We start from the raw sequence: 19507 nt of genomic DNA, 5'->3' as shown, positions 1-19507 counted from the left end.
AGTTGCAGTAGAATCTGTGGGGACCCAAGTATCTGTAGATACTGGGCTGGGCTGAGAGAAGCAAACGGAGAATCTGTCAAACATATTAGAGGGTGCTGTATAATAGTTTTATTTATCTATGTTATTTATTTAAAATTATTTTAGGCAGCCTTTAAGTGCAGGATATTCTCGTAATTGATTAATAAAGGAATAATCTCTTGTCAGGCTGTGGCCATGTTCAGTTTCACTTGGGTTGCTTAAGGAAATCAAGACTGCACTGCCTTGGGAAAGAAGAAAAGTGCCTTTATGGGATTTGGGTTTTTGATTACTTGCACCAGTGACAAATAAGAGGATCAGTGTCAGTCTGTTTCTGTGAGCCAGTCTCAGGTGACCTTTCCACCTCTTAAGGGGAAGAAAAACAGTCTGCCTGTGGGAAGGTAGAACTAGCAGTGGGGTTGTGGGCTGTCCTTGAGAGAGAAGCAGCAGCACTGAGGTACATTGTGTCCAGTTAACAGTTTCCCCATGTGAATATCTTGGTCCAGAGGTCTAGTTTGATACCCTTGACCTTCAACATTGTGTCCTTGTGGACCAGGGTGGGCAGAAAGTAGACCTCCAGATGTTTTAGACTTCAACAGCATTCCTGACCATTGACCATGCTGGCAGGGGCTTCTGGGTGTAGAAGTCCAAAACATCTGGACATCTATCTAGTATGATCTATGCCATAGACCATAGTGAAATCCCTTTATTCTGGAAAAGAGCATTTGTGGTGCTGGCATTCGCTTGCAGTTCCCAGGCCACCTTGGACAGCTCACAGACCAAATGAGTATGGCTTGAAAGCCAGATGTGGACTTCAAAGGGAAAAATGCCTTTCCTCTCCCGCATTACACGAAGCTGTGCCTTTTCAGGACCTCTTATTTTTGTAGCTTTGAACTGGCAAAATTCATGCTCAGCTACATTGGTTGTTGTGATTCAGGGCTTTTTTTTGTATCCCAGGGGAGGAAGAGATATGAAAAGTATCTCGCCTCCACTCCAGCTGTGGCTTGTGTGAGACATTTGCTTCAGACACCACATTTATGCAATTCACACTTTCTCTCTGTGAGGGCAATAGAAATCTTTTGTTTTGAAAGAGAGAGAGAGAGAGATTTGTATTTGTATGCATCTACTTCAGATTCCAACCCCTTCATGGATCACTGCCTTGTTGTGGCGAAGGGGCTTGCGTAACTCAGTGAAGCCATAAGCTATGCCGTGCAGGGCCACCCAAGACGGACAGGTCATGGCAGAGAGTTCTGACAAAATGTGGTCCACTGGAGAAGGAAATGGCAACCCACTCCAGTATTCTTGCCAAGAAAACCCCATGGAACGTATCACAAGGCTAAAAGAGATGACGCCGGAAGATGAGCCCCTCAGGTCGGAAGGTGTCCAATATGCTACTGGGGAAGAGCAGAGGGTATTTCCAAGTAGCGCCAGAAAGAGTGAAGCGGCTGGGCCAAACCCGAAAGGACACTCAGCTGTGGATGTGTCTGGTGGTGAAAAGAAGATCCGATGCTGTAAAGAACAATATTGTTTAGGAACCTGGAATGTCAGATCAATGAATCAAGGTAAGCTGGAGGTGGTCAAACATGAGATGGCAAGATTGAACATTGACATCTTGGGAATCAGCGAACTAAAATGGACAGGCATGGGCGAATTTAATTCAGGTGACCATCATATCTACTATTGTGGCCAAGAATCCCTTAGAAGAAATGGAGTAGCACTCATAGTCAACAAAAGGGTGGGAAAAGCAGTACTGGGGTACAATCTTAAAAATGATAGAATGATCTCAGTACGAATCCAAGGCAAACCATTCAACATCACAGTAATTCAAGTCTATGCCCCAACCACTGAGGCCGAAGAAGCTGAGGTTGATCGGTTCTATGAAGACCTACAACACCTTCTAGAACTAACACCCAAAAAAGATGTCCTCTTCATCATAGGGGATTGGAATGCTAAAGTAGGAAGTCAAGAAATCACCAGGATAACAGGCAGGCATGGCCTTGATGTACAAAATGAAGCAGGACAAAAGCTAATAGAGTTTTGCCAAGAGAACATGCTGATCATAGCAAACACTCTTTTCCAACAGCACAAGAGGCGACTCTACACATGGACGTCACCAGATGGTCAATATCGAAATCAGATTGATTATGTCCTTTGCAGCCAAAGATGGAGAAGCTCCATACAGTCAGTAAAAACAAGACCTGGAGCTGACTGTGGCTCAGATCATGAGCTGCTTCTTGCAAAATTTCGGCTTAAATTGAAGAACGTCGGGAAAACCACTAAACCGTTCAGGTATGACCTAAATCATATCCCTGATGAATATACAGTGGAGGTGAGGAATAGATTTCAGGGATTAGACCTGATAGACAGAGTGCCTGAGGAACTATGGACGGAGGTCCGTAACATTGTTCAGGAGGCAGCAACGAAATCCGTCCCAAAGAAAAAGAAATGCAAGAAAGCCAAGTGGCTGTCTGATGAGGCTTTACAAGTAGCTGAGGAAAGAAGGGAAGCGAAAAGCAAGGGAGAAAGGGGAAGATATACCCAACTGAATGCAGAGTTCCAGAGAATAGCAAGGAGAGACCAGAAGGCCTTCTTAAATGAACAATGCAAAGAAATCGAGGAAAACAACAGAATGGGAAAGACTAGAGATCTCTTCAAGAAAATGGGAGATCTCAAGGGAACGTTTTGTGCAAAGACGGGCATGATAAAGGACAAAGAAGGCAGGGACCTAACAGAAGCAGATGAGATTAAGAAGAGGTGGCAAGAATACACAGAAGAACTATACAGGAAAGATCTGAATGTCCCTGATAGCCATGATAGTGCGGTCACTGAACTTGAGCCGGACATCCTAGAGAGTGAAGTCAAGTGGGCCTTAGGAAGCATTAGTAACAACAAAGCTAGTGGAGATGACAGTATTCCAGCCGAGCTATTTAAAATCCTAAAAGATGATGCTGTTAAAGTGCTGCATTCAATATGCCAACAAATCTGGAACACTCAACAGTGGCCACAAGACTGGAAAAGGTCAGTTTACATTCCAATTCCAAAGAAGGGCAACGCCAAAGAGTGTTCAAACTACCGCACAATTGCACTCATTTCACATGCCAGCAAGGTGATGCTCAAAATCCTACAAGCTAGGCTTCAGCAGTATGCGAACCGAGAACTACCGGAAGTACAAGCTGGGTTTCGAAGAGGCAGAGGAACTAGAGATCAAATCGCCAACATTCGATGCATCATGGAGAAAGCAAGAGAATTCCAGAAAAACATCTATTTCTGCTTCATTGACTACGCTAAAGCCTTTGATTGTGTGGATCACAACAAACTGTGGCAAATTCTTAAAGTGATGGGAGTACCAGACCACCTTACCTGTCTCCTGAGAAACCTGTACGAGGGTCAAGAAGCAACAGTAAGAACCAGAGATGGAACAACCGATTGGTTCAAAATTGGGAAAGGAGTACGACAAGGCTGCATATTGTCACCCTGCTTATTTAACTTATATGCAGAGTACATCATGAGAAATGCCGGGTTGGATGAATCACAGGTCGGAATTAAGATTACCGGGAGAATTATCAACAACCTCCGATATGCAGACGATACCACCCTAATGGCAGAAAGCGAAGAGGATCTCAAGAGCCTCTTGTTGAGGGTAAAAGAGGAGAGTGCAAAAGCTGGTTTGAAACTCAACATTAAAAAAACTAAGATCATGTCATCTGGCCCTATCCCTTCCTGGCATATAGAAGGGGAAGAAATGGAAGCAGTGACAGATTTTACTTTCTTGGGCTCCAAGATCACCACAGATGGTGACTGTAGCCATGAAATTAAAAGACGCTTGCTCCTTGGGAGGAAAGCTATGGCCAACCTAGACAGCATAGTAAGAAGCAGAGACATCACCTTGCCGACAAAGGTCCGTCTAATCAAAGCTATGGTTTTCCCAGTAGTAATGTATGGCTGTGAGAGCTGGACTATAGGGAAGGCTGAGCGCCGAAGAATTGATGCTTTCGAACTGTGGTGCTGGAGAAGACTCTTATGAGTCCCCTGGACTGCAAGGAGGTCCAATCAGTCAATCCTAAAGGAAATCAACCCTGAGTGCTCATTGGAAGGACAGATACTGAAGCTGAAGCTCCAGTATTTTGGCCACCTAATGCGAAGAGAAAACTCTCTGGAAAAGACCCTGATGCTGGGAAAGACTGAAGGCAAAAGGAGAAGGGGACGGCAGAGGATGAGATGGCTAGATAGCATCACGGATGCAATGAATATGAACTTGAGCACGCTCCGGGAAAGAGTGGAGGACAGGAAGGCCTGGCGTGCTATGGTCCATGGGGTCACGAAGAGTCGGACACGACTGAACGACTGAACAACAACAACACTTCAGATTCCAAAGGGGTCATACTCGTATTAGTCTGTTAGAGTAAACACAAAAAGGAGTCCGAGTCTTGTGGCACATTAAAGACTAACAGATTTATGACCACATAAGAAAGTTATTTTCCCACTTCCTCCCCTCTCCCCCCACCCTGGCCATCTTATTACTTCCTTGGTGGTTTCAGTGATTGTAAATAGGTCCTACGGTGGTATTGCCTGAATAGCTACAGGGAGAGAGTTGGCATATGGCATTGTGACTGGACCTAGTCCCTTGCATTGTGTCTCTTATTGGCTGGCCCATTACTGCTTCTAAGTACTCGTTTTAGGTTATGGGCTGTGTGTAAGCAAGGAGGACAGGCTTACTACCACAGCCTACTTGAAATCATCATGCCCCCAGCACACATCCCAGCATCCTGTGGGGACTTCATGGCAGAAATACAGGAGCTCCTCAGTAGATTAGTTGATTTATTAGTTAGTTATTTATGTAGCACCTTGTATGTACCTGGTACTTCACAAATAACAGGTTTGACAGTTCCCTGCCCCAGGGGGTTTACAGTCTAAAAATAGAAACAAGGGAAGAAACAGAGGAAGGGGAAGCAAAGGATGACTGAGGTAAACGGCGGATGATTATGCAATTCCCCTATGAGGGAAGGTTACAACATCGAGGATTGTTTAGCTTAGAAAAGAGGCAAGTAAGGGGAAACATGATAGAGGTGTACACAATTATGCATGGTGTGGAGAAAGTAGATAGGGAGACCTTTTTCTCCCCCACTCATAATACTAGAACCCAAGGGGTCATCCCATGAAGCTGATTGGTGGGAGCTTCCGGACAGATAAAAGGAAGTACTTCTTCACACATCGCATAGGTAAACTATGGAATTCACTTCCTCATGATATAGTGATGGCCACCAAATTGGATGGTGGCCAAATTCATTGGACAAATTCATGGACGAGAAGGCTATCAGTGGCTACAAGTCCTGATGGGTATATGCTGCCTCCAGAATAAGAGATAGTTATACCCGTGTACACTAGTTGCTGGGGAACATCATTGAGAGGATGCTGTTGACTCATGTCCTGGTTGCGGGTTTCCTGTGGCAGCTGGTTGGCCACTGTGTGAACAGAATGCTGGATGGGATTGACCCTTGGTCTGATCCAGCATGGCTCTTCTTATGTTCTTAATTATTTCAGGTTTAGTTATTGTTGGGTCTGGGCTAGGGTACTGATGTAGAATGTTAAAAAGTTAGAAAATCAGTGGTATAACTGAATATGTTCTGATGTCACTGAAGCATGAGTTTTGTTTCTTTTGTTCACAAACATTGGCTGAACAAATCAACGTAATTCCCCCGGAGTTGTGTAACTCCTTCGTTGAGTAATGCAGCAGGGACTTTTTTTCCGACAGAGCTGTAGGTTGCTCTAGATCATGTTGTTCTGTGTCTCTGACTGAAGCAAACAGCTGGCAAACCTTATGCCTTGTCTTACACTTCTTAGAAAGAACTTTTTGAATGACTGCCTGCCTCTCTTTATGTTAGTCACACTATAACTCAGTTCTGAAGCATTGTGAGTCATGGATCGTAGTCATGAAGGGTGACTGACTCATCCAGAAAGCTGTGTGAGGAATAAGCTGGAATAAGAGGAATTTCATTCTGCAAATGCTTTGAATGCCTACAAGAGATAATGGTGTATTTCTGTGTGTTCGTATGAGTTTTTATTTGAGATGTGCTGTGCTGGGTAACTTAAAAAGGGGTGCTATTGCTGCAGTTAGTCGCATCAAGGCAGGAGGAGAGCAGCAAGTAAAGACCAAAATGTTTTACCTCTGGCTACTAGTGGCATACTATAGGCGGAAGTCATATGCCTGTGGAAGCAGTGAAGTGTCACACCCACCCCAGCTCGCCTTGAAAACAATTTGGGCTCTTTTAAGTGTCAGCTTGGAATGGAAGTGGGTTTGTGTTTGTCTTTTTGACCATTCAAAAGAAGATTGGGAAAAAAAAGGATTTTGTGCAGTCCCCTTCACCTAACTTATGCCAAGGAAGGTGGAGTAACTGATGGCAGGGAGGGATCAGAGACAGGTGTCCATCTAACTCTAAGCTACTGGGATATTGGCAGAAAATGATGCACCTGAGCATTTCCAGGAGCATCACTTTCAGCTCAGAGTAGCTTAGACAGGCACTTCTCTGTGAGCCCTCCCTGCTCTCAGTTATCCCATCTCAGTTATCCCATTTGCAAAGATAAGGGAAGAGGTTGCTGGAAAAAGGAGAAACTGGCAGAGAAGGGCTAGTAGCAGAGGTGGTGGTGACAAAACCCCACTCTGAGTGAGCCCCCAAACTCAATTTATGGAATAAATTCAAATAAAGCTTGCCTTTTCAAGTGTGTGGGGTGAGGGGGAGAGTTTGCATTTGGAGCCCCACCACCACTCAAAACAACTACAGCACTGCAATATGGAAGTTGTCAAATCACCCAGGAAGATGATCTTGCACCCGAGGTGGAGCAGGTAAGTCACAGGGCCAGTAAAAATAATTCCATCACTGATGGGATTTGTCTAGGCTGTCCAAGAAAGGTTCTTTGGGAAGTTATACTATACAAGTTAATTGTGAGTAGGCCCCATTGAACTCTGTGGGACTTACTTGGTCCATCTAGTCTGTGTGACAGAGCGTCTCCTTGGGTGATTTACAAACTTTCACCTGCAATTTTGCAACTGGTAGCCAGAAAGAACATACTTTCGCATTAAGCTGCATAGCTAACCAGTGTTCTCCCCTCCTCTTCTCTGTAGTATGCCAGTTCAGGTCTATATTTGGTATTTGATGCTGTTCCGAGCCAAGCAGCCCATGACCCAGAAGTCTAATAGATTACTTTAGCTACCCACCAAGCCATATGGGGAAAAAGATTATACAGTTAACATCTCTGTCCTGAAAGCATTTACTTGGAAGTTCTATTGATTTCATATTGAACTTATTTTCATGTAGTGCAGCATTCCCCAGCCTGCTGCCTTCTAGATGTGCCCTCCAGGTGTGTTGGACAACAATTCCCATAACCCCTAGTCAGCTGTGGTCCAACACATCTGGAGGGCACCAGATTGGGGAAGGCTGATGAAATGTTCCATGCATTCTTGTGTTAAGCTGGACTATGACTCTTATCAGCTGATTCATAATGCTGAGCTGGAGAATCTGATTTTAAGCCAGTGTAGCCCCATTAACCTTCTAGCCTTGTTCTGTCCATATATTTTGGACTGAAACTCCCATCAGCCTCAGCCAGCATGTACAATGGTCAGGGATGATGGGTGTGGTAATCCTAAATATCTGGAGGGAACCAGGTTGAGGAAGGCTGTTCTATTGGAACTGAATCTGATTGTCTGCATGTATTCCCAACATACGTGAATATTAGATTGGTGTACCAAATATCTTCTGAAAAAATATTGAGTGTGCTCTTAAGCCTTAAAAATCAGTTTTTAACAAACAGAATAATAAGGTAGACAGCTTTCCCCATTGCAAGATTTTCTGAAATACTTTTTAGGGAAAAATAATGCTTGAATCTTTCTAAGATGTGGCAGTGTGCAAAACTGCAGCGCTTGCTGATGGCCATTGAGTCAGGCAAGCCATTGGCCACAATCCTGGAGCTGTCCCAAGCTGAAAAATAAAGCTGTAGGTATGTTCACAGCAATTTTATACATTCGTCTCTCAAATTGTCTTCAAGAGGGTATGGATGCAGCACCTACTGTTACTGACAAAGGGGCTTCAACTTATGTGGTCCTTTTCTTCCATGGTCTTCTGAAAAGACACTGTGTTCACTGTGGGGAAGAGATCAAAGGAACAGTAGATCTGTTAGACCAGTGGTGGGCAACTGCAGGAGGTCTGGGGGCAATTTTCTCCCCTGGTGGGCCACAATGGAAATCATCATCATCATCTAAATTCAGTTTCAAAGTGCTCCATAGGAGCTCCATCAGGAGCACTAAAAGGGTTAAATTTAGCTTGTCTGCAAGCTAGATTTGACACTTCTAATGCTCTGTGGTGGCTACTGAGTGCCAAAACAAACTAATTTAGCTTGCACCGAACTTAAATTTGTCCATCTTAGTGTTCTGTAGCTGCTGTGTGGAGTGCCATTTTATTCGTTTTTCTTTTCTGTTTGTTCAGGGGGCCACGTGCATGCTGCCCACTCCTTTATTAGACCTAAGGGAGATGCTCTTGTGGGTCTTACATGCGTTTTAATCATAAGCAGCTTTGAACACATTGAGAAGCTTGGGTTCTCGATATAGCCCTAGGAAATAACCTTTGACCTTATCCATGTTGCAGGCGATGCCCCAACAGAGAATGGGGTTGCAACAGGTGATGGTGTAAACGTCACTTGGCATTCTGACCCCAGCGTGACTTGTGGCTACACAGTGCGGTGGTGTCATGGGCCTGAGCCTTGTGCTACCGTCGACTGGGAAACGTTTCCTTCAAATGTGACATGTGCTGTCATCAAATCTGGTAAGAAAACCCCCCGCTCTTTAACTTTTTGTTCTGTGTTTGCAAATGAAAGAAAATAGAAGGAGGTGAGCATCCAGAGTAGATCACAAAGAATAGAAATGGGTTCTCAGGATGCAAAACCGAATTTATTGTAAGAAGCCCAACACGTTTCCGCCTTTTTCCTTATTTTTAGGCCTTCTTCAGGGGGCTGTAACATAAGCGTTAATAAAATTTACAAATAGGACAACACAATTAAAACATTACTGAAATGCAAACTGTCACAGGGGCTAATGCATATATAACATTATTTTAAAAACCATATCAAACCTACTTTATGACTAAAAATAACATATAAATACATACTTACTAAAGAAAAAAGTCTGCAGAATTTTTTTCGGCAAAAGACAGTCTCATGTGTCAATCTACTGGTGATTGGAAAAAATGCTTCTCGAATCTTATCTTATACTCTTTTAGTCCATTCTTTCCTCTTTTACTCTGTCAGATGTTTCCATGTTGATGTAATCTAGCCAAGGTCTCAAAACTGCACCATACTGTGATAGCTAGGGAGTGTATGTAAATCACCCACAGGTGATTGGTAAAAATTCAAGGTCTTCATTTAGACCACAGGGGGAGAGAGTGCTCAGTCTCAAAATCCACTCAGCTTCTCTCCTCAGCTGAGAATATTTTCATTGCAGATGAAAGCCAGAATTGTGGGAAGGTCCACTGTTGAGTGCAGGGTTGGTCCATGACATTTGGACACCTGAAGCAAAGGGCAAGATGATGCCCACTTTTCCACCTTTCATGTATAGAGGCTGACCAGATAGGAAATTGAATCTGATTTCAACACTTGTTATGGGACATGCATCAGTGGAGCGTTGTGGGGGCACAGAGCAAGCAGTGTTGCACACACAGCTCTCGCCTTCAATGCCTCACTGCCACTCCCTGCCCCCAGCACCTACCTTCTGAGGTGGCTGCCTCTGCCCAATGGTAGGGCTGTCCCTGTGTTGGTAGAGTATATATTTGGGACATGCAAGGCCCCAAGTTGAATCCCTGTCACTCGGATATTATTAGGAAATATATCTTTGAGAACTGCTAAGATAGATGAACTGTAGTAGACCAAATGGACCGTTATCTGACTTGATATAAGGTACAAAAGCCACAAAAGAAAAAGAAAAAAAGAGCAGATTCCCCCCATTCTTTTCCCAGTTTTTTTTTTTCTTGGCTTCATTCTGCCATGCATTCCACTCCTACAGTTTACCTAGGACAATTTCTGAGATTTTAATTCTGCAACTGGAGCATGCACCATTTGCCACAGCTTTCAGTCTCTTCACTTGACTTGCATCTCCCACCAACCCACCCACTTTTCTGATGTGCACCTGATTATTTGGGGTGCACTTTTTAGCTTGCAGGTGAGTGAAATCGGTATTGATGGGCATCTCAGCATTCTCAAATGACACGTTGGTTCAAGTCAGAACCAGTTGGAATTGATGTGACAGCCAGGGTAAATACCTATCATAATTTTTGGAAGTGCCCCAAGTTTAGAATTTTTTTTCAGAGCTTGTTTCTTGAGATTATAAGGAAATATTGGGTTATTATTTACCTTTGGATCCTTCGGTGGTGGCATTCTGTAATATGAAAATGAACGTTTTATTGGAAGATATGGAAATGATCATTTACCCCTTGAGGGAAGCTGGAATGGCTATAACATAGAAATGGAAACAAAAGGATGTGCCATCTTTAATGGAATGGAAAAGAGTTTCAGGAACTGTGTCCATGATTAAATTAACCAATATCATTACAATTAGAGAAGGAAGATGGACAATTGATGGACAATTTCTTATAATGTATTGCAATAGTAAGGTTGAAGATAATGTGCAACCCTATATAATAGGATTAGTATAAAGGAATAATTTAATATTTTATTAAGTTGTCAGCTATGTTTTTATTGTATCTTTAATACACGCGTGTCTCGAATTTTCCTTAAAAATAATAATAAATAAATAAGCTTACTGCATGAGCCCTATAACTCAGCCCTTCCCAACCTGGTTCCCTCCAGATGTGTTGAATTACAACTTCCGCAGCATTCCCCAGGTTGAGAAAGGCTGCTGTAAATGCATGGGAAGGGTGGCCACCCAGTTAATCCCAGTACTACTAACCCCTCTGCAGCCACTAAGAAATGCAACCACTAAGAGGCAGGGCCTTACACTTATCAAGGGCTGCAGGTGACTGCTGTATGGCACCGCGTTGCACGGTAAGTTTTAAGCAGCTATTGTAGGACTTCTGATCACTTAAAGTCCCCCTGATGTGAATTTTCAAAAAGCATATGGCTATTAGTCTTGATGGCTATGTGTTGTGCCCATGCCCTGCTTGTGGGTTCCTGGTCGACAGCTCATTGGCCAGTGTGTGAACAGAATGCTGAACTAGATGGACCCTTGGTCTGATCCAGCATGGCTCTTCTGATGTTCTTACGTTCTTATATCCTAGTGATAGCCAGAACAGTCTATGTCCAGTCCATGTCATTTTGCATGTGTTCATTCATAAGTCCATTTCATCTTGCTTCTGCATCAATCTGTAATATTCCTTTTTAAAAAATGCATGAAAATTCACATCATTTTTATATACATTTTATCCTAAAATTCACATTTTTAATGCATTTTAACCTAAAATGCACTTTTTATATTCATGCTTTTTTGGAGCTGAGAACTGTATTGCAAAACTTGTAGTAGTGCGAAAACTGAAGGATAGCTGTGTTGCATATTAGCCTGGGAAGTGAAACTCAGGGCAGTTCACTTAGAAGTGTAGACAAAACAAGATTCTTAGGTCTTCCCTGAGGCTATTATGTTTGGAGAGAGGCAGGATAAAAACTGACCAACAATAACTGTGGATGAATCTCAAATTTGCTTTGGGGAAGCTGGGGCATCTTATTTTCATGGCGCATGGCAATATTTACCCTTAAAGAAGTAAGTCCTTCCTTTAAATAGTCAAAATCCTCAATGGATTGCTTTTTCTATTACTTCTGCTCAAATAGGTAGAGAAAATATATCCATATAAACTTTGCTGTTATAATTCCATGTTTGTTTGTTTTTTGCACTACTTTGCATTAAAATGCACATTTACATGTTAGGCTCATAAGAATACTGTAAAAGAGATATTTTAATGATGTTTCCGTCCCACAGCTCTCTTTCAGCCAGGAGTCCGATACCATTTTTCTGTCTATGGCTGCAAAGACAATGGATATCAGCTACTGAAATATATAGATGGCTACATAGAAGAACTGAGTAAGCATTTATTACCTCAGTATAGACTCTCCCAGTCTAAGATGGTCCAATGGAGGATATTTTCTGTATGATGTATTTCTATGTTCCAAAGTTCATCGCCTTACTATCTTTCCTTCTCCGCTTGCTTCCCACGCAGATCCAATAGTTGCACCAGCTGTTAATGTGGAAATTGCCACCTCAGATTCCATCATAATAAATTGGAAGGACATACCTGTTGAAGATCGCCGGGGCTTTTTAAAAGGCTATTTGCTTCACTTTGGCAAAGGAGAGGAAGGCATCACAAAACCGAAGGATTTTGAGTCAGGTAAACAATACCATTTGACCATCTCTTATCACTTGCAAAATATGATTCCTAACAAACCATGTTTCAAGCAAGGCAGCAATTTGGTGACATTCACAGGCCATAGAAGTAGAAATATGCATAAAGATCTTCAGTTATCCAAATTAATAGCTCATGTGGCAACAGAGCTGTTCCTTTTAGGGCCAGAGCAAGTCACAGGGATGCTGCTGAAAATGTTGTGCTCTAGACGTGCTCCTGAGCATCTCTTCACCACTGTCACATTTACAAGCGCTTAGCATAAGCGCTACCATCACATTTTGAATTGCCTGGCCCTTCCAATTCCTGTGCAGAACATGGTGGTAGGTCCAACATGATGGTAATGTCCAACACAAGAAGAAGTCATAAACATTACTGCAAGGTAGGGGTGTACGAAACCCCACTTAACTGGCTCCGCTGGGGTCCGCAGGTGGGGGGAGGCGATCCGTTCCTCCCCCCCCGGAATCCTGCCTGGCCAGCTCTGCTCTGTGGCCAGTCTGCGGAGCCACTGGCTGGGCCAATCTGCAGCGGGGCCTCCAGCCGCTGCTGGGCTGCTGCAGACGCAAATGGCATCCCTACGCTTGCCCGTGATAGGCTACATAAATATTTACGTAGCCTATCAAGGCTAAAGCAGGGACGCAAATGGCCGTGATAGGGGACACCATTTGCGTCCCTACTTTAGCTGTGATAGGCTACGTAAATATTTACGTAGCCTATCACGGGCAAGCGTAGGGACGCAAATGGTGGCCGCTACGATGGCCGCCATTTGCGGCTGCAGCAGCCCAGCAGCAGCCAGAGCCGCCGCTTCATCCGCTGCTGAAGCCGCCGCCACCGCATCTGCCACCAGGTAGGTCCGTCCCAGGGGGATTCCGCGGGGTGGTGGTGGGGGAGTAGGGATGGCGGAGAATTTCTCCCCGAAACTTCGGGGGGCCGAGCGCCAATGTGTTCGGCCCCCCGAACAAGTTTCAGGGAGAAATCCTCTGCACCCCCCCGCACCCCGCACCCCCCCCGGGACGGGACTTACCTTCGCCGAATGTCCCTCCTGGCGGTGGGTCCGGCCGGCGGTTCAGCGGGTGTTCGAGCAGGGCGGGAGCGGCAGCCGGTCTTTTGACCGGCTGCCGCCGCCGCCATTCCAATAAAAGAAAAAAAATCAAAAACGCCCCCGTGATAGGCTACGTGACGATTAACGTAGCCTATCACGGCTAGATTTGCAAAGTCAGCCGTGATAGGCTACGTTAATCACGTAGCCTATCACGGGTGACTTAAAAAAAAAAAAAAAGCGCATACGGATAATGGTGGCCCCGATAGGGAGCCGCCATTCCCGTTCCTTATTTGGTCGCTGTAGTCTACGTAAAGATTTACGTAGACTACAGCGACTAAATAAGGAACGTGAATGGCGGCTCCCTATGGGGGCCGCCATTAGCGTACGCGCTTTTTTTTTTTTTTTAAGTCACCCATGATAGGCTACGTGATGATTAACGTAGCCTATCACAGCTGACTTTGCAGATCTAGCCGTGATAGGCTACGTTAATCGTCACGTAGCCTATCACGGGGGCGGGTTTTTTTAAAAAAAAAACAATGGAGTTCGCGGCCGGGCGAGGCGGGAAGCCTCCTCCCCGGCCTGAATTTCGGCCGGGCGAGGCGGGAAGCCTCCCCCCCCCGGCCTGAACTTCGCAGGGGGAGCCGCGAAGCGCCTCCCCCCCACCGCGAACAAACTTCGACGAAAGGTAAGTGCCTTTCGTCCACCCCTAGGGGGGAGGCCGTTCCGCCTCACTGGAGTCCATGGCGGAATTCTCTGACATCCCTACTGCAAGGTGTATAAGGAATATGTGGTGAGAAGCAATTTTTTGCAGCATGTCCCTAACAAATTTAATTTTAGTGGTTAAGACGCTGAACTGCAGATGGGAAAGTTGGCAGGACAGCAGTTCGAGACCCAAGTGCTGTGTGACGGAGTGAGCTCCCGTCTTCAGTCCCAGCTTCTGCCAACCTAGCAGTTCAAAAGGAAGAAATTGCAAGTAGAGAAATAGGTGCTGCTTCGGCGGGAAAGGTAACAGCGTTCCGTGCACCTCGGTGTTCAGTCATGCCAGCCACATGACCACGGAAGTGTCTTCGGACAGCGCTGGCTCTTCGGCTTAGAAATGGAGATGAGCATCACACCCTAGAGTCGAACACGACTGGTTGGGGACACCTTTACCTTCCATATTATTCTAGTTCAGGTGGATAAATGACCAATTTTGGAGTACACCCTGCTTCTGGGGCAGGACAATAGCTCAGTGACAGACCACATGCTTTGCATGCAGATGATCACAAGTTCAGTCCCTGGCATCTCCAGTTAAAAAGGATGAGGTAGCAGATGATGTAACATCTCTGTATGAGTCTCTAGAGCACTGCTTCCAGTCAGAGTAGACAATGCTGGGTTAGTTAAACCAGTAGTCTGATCTGGTATAAGGAAGCTTTCTGTGTTCTAACAAAACCTGTCATAAGATTGTCATATGACACACTTGAACGGCGTGGCTATAACTTTTTTTTTTTTTTAGTACAAAGATAACATCACTAGAGAATGCCTACATTTTGATGTAATTCCAAGTCATGGTTTAACTTATCTGTGTCTGTTTGTACATCTGAACCCATCCCAGTCAATTAACTATGGTTTGTGTCAAACAAACTACGATCTGAAACTATGGTTTGTGTTAGCCATCATTTGTTGTTGCATCTGAACTAGTTATCCTAGTCTGCTTTGATGCTTTGTCCCAGACACCCATCCAGCTACATAGATGTGAGGCAAGAGCAGTTAGAAAACAAAACCGCATATGGAGCTAAACAACTCTTGCTGGTGCTTTCCAAGACCTCTCCCTCCTCACTCTGTCTGTAAGCAGACTTCTTCTCCTGTCCACCTCCTCAGTGATAAGCCCTCATTCTCCAACCTGCGTGCCTTGTGAGGAGAAAGAAAAATTAAAGGGACCATGGGCCATTTTACAAAGCCATTCTTATCTAGGTACATGAAGTTAATGATTACTCAAGATGGGGCCTTTTGTCTAGGGGCACCCCAACTGTGAGACTTCCTCTTGAGGATAGTCGCTTACCTAGTGCCCTTCAGGGGGTGGTAAAAATATAATTCCACCAAGCTTTTAATGGGTAATACTGTTCTCAGACTTTAGTACTGCCCTCTGATTTTATTGGAATTGAATTTTTATCTGTCTTTTTTGTCATGATGGTTTTATTGCTTTGGTGGATTTTACTTCTATTATGCATTGCTTTGGGGACTCTTTGAGCGGAGGGGAAATCTATAAATACGCCAATAAATAAGTAAATCTATCCAGGGATACCTTTTGAAAACACAACGTTGCTCTTGGGAACCTATCCCAATTTTTTTTAAAGAAGGATGCAGTTTACAAAAAATCTCTCGAAAGGAAGTAGGCAATACTGACTGACCTTTTCCCCTCCACGCTTAACTACTTTTTGCAGCTCTTTTCTGGGAAAATCCAGACTCATGACTCATTAGTACTTAGCACCTTGGTGACCAAAAGAATGACCCTGGAGAGCAGGCAGCCCAAGCATGATTGCTCCCTGAAAGCAATTGTGCTGTGGGTATTGTAGACATGACAGCAATTGTTTGGGAGAGTGTAAAAAATAATGAATACACAGTGTGCTCCTTCACATTCCTTTGGAAGGGGTACAAATACCCTGATCCTTGAAATCCTATTCAGGATTCCCAGGACCGAAAGCACACAGCGCTGGGTTTCTGTGTCACAGCGGCATTAGCAAAAGCTCAGCTGTCTCTCATAGACCCCTTCTGTTGTTGTTGACGAGATCCAACAGCTGGTGTCCCAGAGGCAAAGGGCCAAAGATTGGGGTGAGAAAGAGAGAGGGGTCTCTGTTCAGCTACGGATCAGTCCAGAGGTGCTACAGGAACTCAGAATAAGTGCAATAAAGTGGTATTTAACTGACACTCCAAAGAAATGGGCACGAGGGAGTTCAATTGCTCAACCTACTAATGCCATGGAAGGATGAAAGTTCCTTAACAAAAAAAAAAAAACCATTAAGGAAGTCACCACTCACAATAAAACCTCTGGGGTAGAACTGTACAGCATGCCCTTCTACAATAAACTGGCCACCATCTTCCTGGATAGAAGAGATGTGACCCCTGGTAGACTGCAGGAAGCAGCATCATTATTCCAAACAGTCAGCAGCAGGCAAGATAGACAGCTGTGACAGCAACAACTGAGCAGAGCCCATCACCTGATCCTAGAACACCTGGACAGGTAGCTTCACTAGCAAGCCCAAGCCCGCCTTTTAACAAGCACGCCTGTACTGAAGCTGGCACCAACAGCTACCCAAGCCAAGCTTGCTCCTGCAACAGCTTCCTCAGAAGCAGCCTTGCCATCTCCTAGTTTGCACGCACTCAGATGGGGGGAGGCTCCCCACTCCTCACTGTGAAATTCTTTCATGGCTCAGTGGTGTCATGGCTACACAAACTGGCCAAAAGCACCTTGGCCTGACCTCACATCCAGCATGTAACCAGCCACTGCGCAGTGCTCACTCCAAACAGCAAGGAGAAGCAATCGCACAAAGAGCAACCCAGCACGAGCCACTCCTTGCCCCAGAGAGCCCTTCCAGCTGTGGATGCGCATGTTGTGACTCGGCATCACATCAGCCTTGAATAAACCATGTGAGCAAAAGGAAGAGCTAGACGTTGATACTAACCTGATAAGAGAGATCATGGCTGAGGGTGGCCCTTCAAAGGTACCTGCAGTCTGTATTGACTCAGATGTGGTGCCAGAGTTCTTGGACATGCTACACACTGGGAACTACTAACAAAGCAGAGCCAGGCTGCCTGTGGAGAGAGCCTTCCGATGGCGCAAGTCGAGCTGGAGGATCCATACACAATGCAGAACATTGAGGAAGACCTTGCTAATGTGATGTTTGCGTGCAAGACTAAGAAGGGGGTGCATTATCCTGGAGAAACACTCTGACCTACCCAGGCCGGGTGCCGTGGAACATTTGGTGCCTGTACCAGGAGAACAGCTGGATCAGCCACCTTGCCTGCTCAACCCTTGGTCCAAAGTCAATTCACTGGGGACAACTACTCTTGTGTTACCAATAGCCCAGGCCCGAGACTGTTCCTGTACATGTATGCTAAAGACAACTACACTAACTGCACTTCTCACATTACTCTGTTTCTAGCGCATGCCTTCAAGCTCCTGTTACAGCCCAACTACCGGGTGATTGCTTTCACCTGTTCTCCTTACTAGCCAGTCAAGTTTCTTAAAGAGCCAAAAGGTTGTGTCTTTACTAAGTGAGTTGGTACGGGTGATGAGGGGAAGGGTCTGAGGGCAATGGGAGCTGGGGATTAGCCTACAGGAGATTGGCTGCTGCCTCCAGGTGTGATACAGAGGTTGCTGTTTGCAGGAACAGACATGTCCATGGAAAGAGTTGATTTTACACAGCTTTCATTGGGGGAGTTAGGTGCTAATTCACAGGTCAGAGGTTCTCTCTGGAGGCACAAATGGAGTAAGCGCTGTCTGGGTTTGGCGAATGATGAGTAAAGCTGGGGAGGGGGAGTTCACTCGGTGCTAGGTGGTTGGGTGTGCAAGGGGGAAGTTTCACAAATTCCTTTGCCGTGGATCCGTCATATTTTGGGGCTACTAGCCAGTTTCATTAAATGACCGAGGGACTGCAGGCAGTGAGAGATTTGTTTGTTCTGCAGGGCCGGGAGTAGGGATGTGCCGATTTTGTTAAATCTGTTCTTTCTGTGTTTCGTGGATTATCAGGCAACTTCCGTTCCATCAACTGCTCATTCACGGAGTTTGATTTTTTTTTAACCAGATTTTTGTTCTATTTGTGCTGATATGCATTAACTAATGCAGATTAGTGCATTCGCCCGAGGGCATACTAGCACTGATGCATGATTGCACTTATGCGCACATGCACATTGGTGCTGATGTGAATTAATGCAACCCCCCCCCAAAGTGAAAAACCAGTCTGCAGAATCCATGTGACTTGGAAAAACCCAGTCTGCTACAGAATCTGCCGTTCGAATTCATAGAAATCTGAACTCATTTGAATCCGTTGCGAATTTCTCCGACATCCCTAGTTGGGAGAGAAGAGTTAAGAAAAACAATGAAAGTAGACCTCTGTGGATATTTCTAGGAGTGAGAATAAGGAGGGAAGCTTTGGTACTGTGGCTTTGGCTTCAGGTGTGCTAAAAGCTGCTGAAGATCACCAAGGAGGCTACCATTTGTGTTCCCCACCCCATTTCTGCAGCTGGGCAATGGTAAGAGAACTGGTGGCAGGCTGAGGCCATGCAAGTCCTCAGCCACCATAAAGGCACTCAGGATAGCAGCTGAGTATTCGCAGAGGAGATGGCGAATACCCAGCAGGGATATAGTAACTATAGTATATCCAGGGGGGATATACTATCTTTAGGTGAAACAAGCCACAGTTGCTTTACTCATCTGCAAGCCAGATCCTTGCGTGTTCAAGAAACCATGGTTAAAACAAACTGGCTAAGTGTTAACAGTTCACAAGTGGGGACATAAGTAGATCTATGCTCCTGTTATGTCTATAGTTTTGATGCCAGATGTTTACAAAATACATTCCTCTGTCATTTGAAAATAGTTTCGCATTGGGTTTTAGTGATTGGTGCATTAGGCAGCAATTCTATGCATGTTTAGACAGAAAAAAGTCCTACAACTCTCAGCATTCTCCAGCCAGACATGCTGGCGGGGGGATGCTGGGAGTTGTAGGGCTTTTTTCTTTCTAATGCATAGGATTGCACCCTTAGTCTCCTTGTAAAGCTCATTTTACCAAATATCACATCAGTCTTCTCTTATGGCAAATATGTTTTCCTTCCTAATTCTTTCATTCATATTCTCTCTGTTTCTTTCCCCATGTGATTTTATTTCGCCAGGCCACCCAGTAACTAACATTACAGACCCAAAGCAAAAAACGTTAAAAATCTCAAGCCTTCAAGGGAAAACCAGCTACCACCTGAATTTGAGAGGCTACACCGCAGGAGGAATTGGACCTGCAAGAAGCTTGTATGTGGTTACCAAGGAGAATGGTAAGTGGCCGTGCATTGTGTGCTGGGGTTGGGGTTGGGGACT

The 19507-nt window shown here is 44.9% G+C and overlaps 1 protein-coding gene across 2 annotated transcripts in view; it reads left to right on the top strand.

Moving 5' to 3' along the window:
* LIFR (LIF receptor subunit alpha) overlaps positions 1-19507 on the top strand; it is a 116084-nt gene that overhangs the window by 77685 nt on the left and 18892 nt on the right. For both annotated transcript variants that reach the window (XM_084833096.1, XM_084833094.1), the window contains exons 14-17: positions 8652-8828; positions 11984-12085; positions 12222-12389; positions 19312-19464. In XM_084833096.1, coding sequence (XP_084689222.1) covers positions 8652-8828; positions 11984-12085; positions 12222-12389; positions 19312-19464 — 600 coding nt within the window. The remainder of the gene's footprint in view (positions 1-8651; positions 8829-11983; positions 12086-12221; positions 12390-19311; positions 19465-19507) is intronic.

Source organism: Heloderma suspectum, chromosome 2 (assembly GCF_057233095.1).
Source record: "Heloderma suspectum isolate Gila_16-S chromosome 2, 16-S_ref, whole genome shotgun sequence".
Taxonomy (NCBI): domain Eukaryota; kingdom Metazoa; phylum Chordata; class Lepidosauria; order Squamata; family Helodermatidae; genus Heloderma; species Heloderma suspectum.
This window is presented reverse-complemented; position numbering and strand designations above follow the sequence as displayed.